Source organism: Otolemur garnettii, unplaced genomic scaffold, assembly GCF_000181295.1.
Source record: "Otolemur garnettii isolate 467f Iridium unplaced genomic scaffold, OtoGar3 scaffold00008, whole genome shotgun sequence".
In the NCBI taxonomy this organism is placed as follows: domain Eukaryota; kingdom Metazoa; phylum Chordata; class Mammalia; order Primates; family Galagidae; genus Otolemur; species Otolemur garnettii.
This window is the reverse complement of record NW_003852403.1, coordinates 17,016,778-17,023,209: the sequence shown is the minus strand read 5'-3', so window position 1 is coordinate 17,023,209 and position 6,432 is coordinate 17,016,778. Positions and strand designations below refer to the sequence as shown.

At 40.5% G+C, this 6,432-nt stretch overlaps 1 protein-coding gene across 1 annotated transcript in view; it reads right to left on the bottom strand.

The window, feature by feature from the left end:
• DNA2 (DNA replication helicase/nuclease 2) overlaps positions 1 to 6,432 on the bottom strand; it is a 42,672-nt gene that overhangs the window by 4,743 nt on the left and 31,497 nt on the right. The window contains exons 11-14 of the mRNA XM_012801305.2: positions 5,836 to 5,952; positions 5,648 to 5,757; positions 4,197 to 4,306; positions 2,793 to 3,017 (exon numbers count right to left, since the gene is read on the bottom strand). Of these exons, the coding sequence (XP_012656759.1) occupies positions 2,793 to 3,017; positions 4,197 to 4,306; positions 5,648 to 5,757; positions 5,836 to 5,952 (562 nt within the window). The remainder of the gene's footprint in view (positions 1 to 2,792; positions 3,018 to 4,196; positions 4,307 to 5,647; positions 5,758 to 5,835; positions 5,953 to 6,432) is intronic.

Genomic DNA, 6,432 nt, shown 5'->3' with positions numbered 1-6,432 from the left:
CCTGCCACAATGCCGAGCTATTTTTTTATTTTTTGGTTGCAGCTGTCATTGTTGTTCAGTAGAATTCAGGCTGAATTCAAACCCGCCAATTCAAATGTATGTGGCTGACACTCTAGCCACTGAGGTAAAGGCAATGAGCCAATTTTTTTTATCTTTTAATTTTTGAAATGGACATGGTGTATAATTCTTTTAATATGTTGCTGAATTTAGTTTGCTAGCATTTTGTTAAGCATTTTGGCCCTGCATAAATACATTCAGTGGATTTATTATTATTTTTCTTCTTTTTTTTATTAAATCATAGCTGTGTACATTAATGTACACCTATGGTGCATCTTACAAGGGTACATGTAAAATTTACTAAATGTAAAATATAAATGTCTTAACACAATAACTAAGAAAATGCTGTGAAGGCTATGTTAACCAGTTTGATGAAAATATTTCAAATTGTATATAAAACCAGCACATTGTACCCCATGATTGCATTAATGTACATAGCTATTTTTTTCTTCTCAGAGATGAGGGTCTTACTAGAGTTGCCCAGGCTGTAATACTCAAAATCCTGGGTTTAAGTGAACTTACTATCTTAGCCTCCTGGGAGGAAGAGATGAATAGAGGGAGGGAATGAATGAATGAATACTAGAAACAACCCAGACTTTTTGTTTTGAGACAGAGCCTCAAACTGTCACCCTGGGTAGAGTACTGTAGCATCACAGCTCACAGCAACCTCCAACTCCTGGGCTCAAGCGATTCCTCTGCCTCTGCCTCTGCCTCCCAAGTAGCTGGGACTACAGGCGCCTGTCATAGCGCCCCGCCATTTTTTTTGGTTGTAGCTGTCATTGTTGTTTGGTGGGCCTGGGCTGGACTCGAACCCACCAGCTCAGGTGTATGTGGCTGGCGCCTTAGCCTCTTGAGCCACAGGAGCCGAGCCAACAACCCAGATTTTTAATGGATAAATGAATGGCTAAACACACTGTAGTACATAGCATGGAACAATACTCAGCAATAAAAAGGAACATTGGTGGGCAGCGCCTGTGGCTCAAAGGAGTAGGGCGCTGGCCCCATATGCTGGAGGTGGCAGGTCCAAACCCAGCCCTGGCCAAAAAACCCCAAAACATTGGTTTAACATGGGAAACAAAAATAAGTAAAGAAGAATAAAGAACAAACAATTAATACATACAACAATCTGGGTGAATCTCCAATAGGTTACATTCTGTATGACTACATTTATATAACATTTAGAAAACAAATTAGCGGCTCAGCACCTATAGCTCAACCGGCTAAGGCACCAGCCATGTACACCTAAGGTGGCAGGTTCGAATCCCCAGCCCGGACCCGCCAAAACAACAATGACAGCTGCAACCAAAAAATAGCCGGGCGTGGTGGTGGGCACCTGTGGTCCCAGCTACTTGGGAGGCGGAGGCAGGAGACTCGCTTGAGCCCAGGAGTTGGAGGTTGCTTTGAGCTGTAATGCCACGGCACTCTACCCAAGGGGACAGCGTGAGGCTCTGTCTCAAAAAAAAAAAAAAAAAAAGAAAACAAATTAGCAGTTGCCAGCCATTAAGGAGTGAGCAGGGAAGGAGAAGTGGGTACAACTATAAAAGTGCAACCTGAAGGATATGGTAGTAATAGAACACTGACTGTTTCAATGTCATTATCGTGGTTGTGGTTTTGTACCACACACTTACAAGATGTTACTGGATAAAGATACATGGAAACTTGCTATTATTTCTTACAACTGCATGTGATCTATAATTGTCTCGAAATAAAAAGTTTAATTAAAAAGTCAATGAGACTTTACAAGAAAACTTGGATACCGTAAAAAAAATAAACAAAAAGTTGACCAGAAACACATTTTACCGAAGCACTTCAAAATTTATCAACAATTGGTACAGACATTAGACAAAAACATATTATTAGATAAAGAATTTAAAGAACAGCCTATTAAATCTAACTTAAGTACATTTTTAAAGACAGACGTATCAGTTAAGTTAGCTGTGCACTATGGCACATGCCTGCAGTCCTAGCTACTTGGGAAATTGAGGCAGGAGAAACATTTGAACATGGGGGTTCAAGGCCAGCCTAGGAAACATAGAGACAACATAACGTTGTATCTTAAAAACAATCAGTTAAAGCTTGGCGCCTGTGGCTCAAGAGGCTAAGGCGCCAGCCACATACACCTGAGCTGGCAGGTTCAAATCCAGCCTGGGCCCTCCAAACAACGATGGCTGCAACGAAAAAATAGCCAGGCGTTGTGGAGGGCACCTGTAGTCCCAGCTACTTGGGAGGTGGAGGCAGGAGAATCGCTTGAGCCCAGGAGTTTGAGGTTGCCATGAGCTGTTATATCACAGCACTCTACCTAGGGTGACAGCTTGAGGCTCCATCTCAAAAAACCCCAGAAAAACAATCAGTTAAGATTTACAGTAAAAATAGACATTAAACAAAAATAAGAATTAGATTCCATATAAAAGCCTAGAAATACTTATCATAAGACTGCTTTTTATTTTTTTTAAGACTGTTAAGGATTGTTGCTTCTGATTCAAATTCACTAAAATATCCTGATTATTAGTAATTTTCTAGGACATCTCACGCTACAAGAAGGAATAATAAACCAAAAATCTCATTCTAGTTCAGAAGTAAACAGCAAACTATAACTTAATGAACTGGTTCTATTATAAATATAAATTAACCAGGGGCAATCTAGTCAATGTGAATAAATTTCCTAGAGTGTCGTTTCTCCTCTTATTTTGGCTACAAAATTATTATACATATTATTATATAATAATTGTACTTACTTGACTATTATATAGTTCTTCTAGAAGAGCTAAGGATTTAATGGACTTTGATCTGCAAATTTCTTCCTCTGTAAATTTCTGGATATCTGGATGAACCTTATGAGTCTGACCCAAACGCAAAAATCCTATTTTAAACTTAGCTAACTTCAACAGAATATTGTCAACCGCCGAGTGTGTATAGCTCGTCAATAAAACACTAAAACCACAGGCATAAAGGATTCTTACCTAATAATGGGAAAGATAAAGAAAAATAGGATTACTTTTAATTCCAGGTAATTTTTAACACGCTCACATTTTCCAAACATTAGGAAGCACACTAAAGAGCTGAGCCAGCAACATTTTTTAAAATTATAAAGCCAAAACATTTTACAAAAATTAGATGGTATTATATTATTAAAGATGATTAGTTGATAATAAAATTGAATGCATGTAAACTTCTAATAATGTCTGGTACACACTATCATTAAGTATTTGCTGCCATCATCATCGTTATGATTATTCTAAGACTGTTTAGAAATTTACTCACATGAAAAAAAAAACAAGAAAAAATCTATTGAAACCATCTCTGAGTAATTTATCATTTTTAAAGGGAAAAGTAAACACATAGTGATATATACATCACACATCATTTACAGAAAAAAACCTTAAAAAATCTGAATGTAAGAAATCTAAGCTCGGCACCTGTGGCTCAACTGGCTAAGGCGCCAGCCACATACACCTAAGGTGGCGGGTTCAAATCCAGTCCGGCCTGCCAAACAATAATGATGGCTGCAACCCAAAAAAATAGCCTGGCATTGTGGCGGGCGCCTGTGGTCCCAGCTACTTGTGAGGCAGAGGCAGGAGACTCGCTTGAGCCTAGGAGTTGGAGGTTGCTGTGAGCTGTAATGCCACAGTACTCTACCCAGGGGGATAGCTTGAGGCTCTGTCTCAAAAAAAAAAAGAAATCTAAAACATGACAACTATTTATGATTCAGTTTTTTCTTTTTTTTAGAGACAGAGTCTTACTTTGTCGCCCTCAGTAGAGTGCTATGGCGTCACAGCTCATAGCAACCTCCAGCTCTTAGGCTTAGGTGATTCTCTTGCCTCAGCCTCCCAAGTAGCTGGGACTACAGGCAGCCACCACAATGCCTAGCTATTTTTTTGCTGCAGTTTGGCTGGGCCCAGGTTTGAACCCACCAACCTCAGTATATGGGGCAGCGTCCCTACCCACTGAGCCACAGGTGCTGCCCTATGATTCAGTTTGGAATTTTCACATCATTCTAAAAGGTTACTCTGAAATAAAGACATTTTCAATTAAAATCCAGCCCCTTTGATACCACATATCACATCCTCTGGATTGATTTATATATTTCAGAGAAGCTTATGTAAATATTTAGTTTCTAAGCAAAAGAATAATAACCTTACGAGAGTACATATTGTAGTTGTTTTTCCCGTTCCAGGCATGCCAACGATGAGTGTGTAGTCTTTTGAAAGAAGTACCTTTTTCATTGCTTGTCTCTGAGGCTTATTCAAACCTACATTTAAATTAAAAATAATTGGAAAAAGAATTTCAATGAGCAAATTAACTTTTTTTTTTTTTGCCACCCTCTACACCTTGATAGAGCGCTGTTCTGTCATAGCTCACAGCAACCTCAAACTCTTGGCCTCCAGCGATCTTCTTGCCTCAGCCTCCTGAATAGCTGAGACTACAGGTGCTGGCCAGGATGCCTGGCTACTTTTTCTTTTTCTTTTTTCTGCAGTTTTTGGCCACGGCTGGGTTTAAACCCACCACCTCCTGAATATGGGGCCAGCCCCCTGCTCCTTTGAGCCACAAGCGCTGCCCAGAAATGCTCATCATCCCTAATTTTTTTTTTTTTTGCCCGGGCCAGGTTTAAACTTGCCACCTCCAGTATATGGGGCCGGCACCCTACTCCTTTGAGCCATAGGTGCTGCCCCTGGCTACTTTTTTTATTTTTAGTAGAGACAGGTCTCACTCTTGCTCAGGCTGGTCTCAAACTCCTGAGCTCAAGCAATCTGCCTATCTCAGTCCGTCTCAGCCTCTGAGAGCACTAGCATTATAGCCATAAGCCTCTGCTCCTGGCCTTACATCTTTTCAAAGTAAAAAAAAAAAAAAAGTCACAGCTTGATGCCTGTGGCTTAAGCGGCTAAGACACCAGCCATGTACACCTGAGCTGGTGGGTTCGAATCCAGCCTGGGCCCACCAAACAACAATGATGGCCGCAACCAAAAAATAGCTGAGCATTGTGGCAGGTGCCTGAAGTCCCAGCTACTTGGGAGGCAAAGGCAGGAGACTTGCTTGAGCCTAGGAGTTGGAGGTTGCTGTGAATTGTGATGCCACGGCACTCTACCCAGGGCAACAGCTTGATGCTCTGTTTCAAAAAAAAAAAGTCACAATGACATTAAATAATATATATACTATTATACTTCCAAAGAGTCCTGGTCAGAACATTGTAATTGCAAAGTCTAATCAATATTCAGATATAGACTATACTCTGGGAGGCTGAGGCAGGTAGATTGCCTGAGCTCCTGGGTTCAAGATCAAACCAGAAGCGAGCACTCATATCTAAACATTGTGGTGGGCACCTGTAGTCACAGCTACTCAGGAGGCTGAGGCAAGAGAATCGCTTGAGCCCAAGAGTGAGTTTGCTGTGAGTTGTGACACTACAGCACTCTGCTGAGGACAACAAAGTAAGACTCTAATTCAAAAAAAATAATAAATTTTACTTAATAAATAAAATTTATTTATTTTGTAAAATAAAAATATACATAAATGTATAAAAATGGACAATAACATAGTTTAAATTAAACAGAACCAAGAAAAATTAATTAGAGTGGAGATGCTGACTATAGCATACCCTTTAGAATACAGGCAACAGTATCCTTTGCGTTATGTGGAAGAACAGAACTGAGATAGGGTATAAACTGTGGTTCCTGCAAGTCAATAATTAAATCTCGAAGCTTTTTGCTGAAAAGAAAAAAAATACTTTTAGTAACATTCTATAGAAAAGTGGGGAGAAATTCAGATTCATTCACGGTTACAAACCTGACATTTGTGTTTTCCATCAATTTAGAAAGATTCCCTAATGGGGTGTCTATATCACAGTTTTTCTCTTCCTGGTCTAATCTGAGCAAAGTTGATTCTGGGAGTACCGACAAATTCCTAAAAAGAGCAAAACAAATATACATGAATGCTTTTCACTTCTTACAGTCTGTGTGAGAAATATAAAGAGAAAATGGGCCAGAATAGCTACTAAAATGCCCCTCATCACACTTGCCAATATAAGACATGAGGCTCTGGTTTGGTGGGGGAGGGAGGGAAGGGAAGGCGAGGGCACAAGACACCAAAATCAAAGCAATTAATAATCAGGAACAGCAACACTCACTGAAAATTCACTTGACCTTATAATCCAACATGAACTCACCGTTCCCAGAGGGAGCCTGAGCGTGTGGCTCCTCCACTCATCCTGCCTCCAGACTGGAGTAGAAGGTCTCTTCCCTATTGCCTTCACCCCCTCCTGTATCTGCCCTAGTGTTCCCCAGTCCCTCTCCTGGCCCACTGGACTGCTCTTCCTGCCTTTATAGTCCAGGCCCTCAAGTAGCTCTAAATCCCCATCCCAGGCTCGACGCCTATAGCTCAACC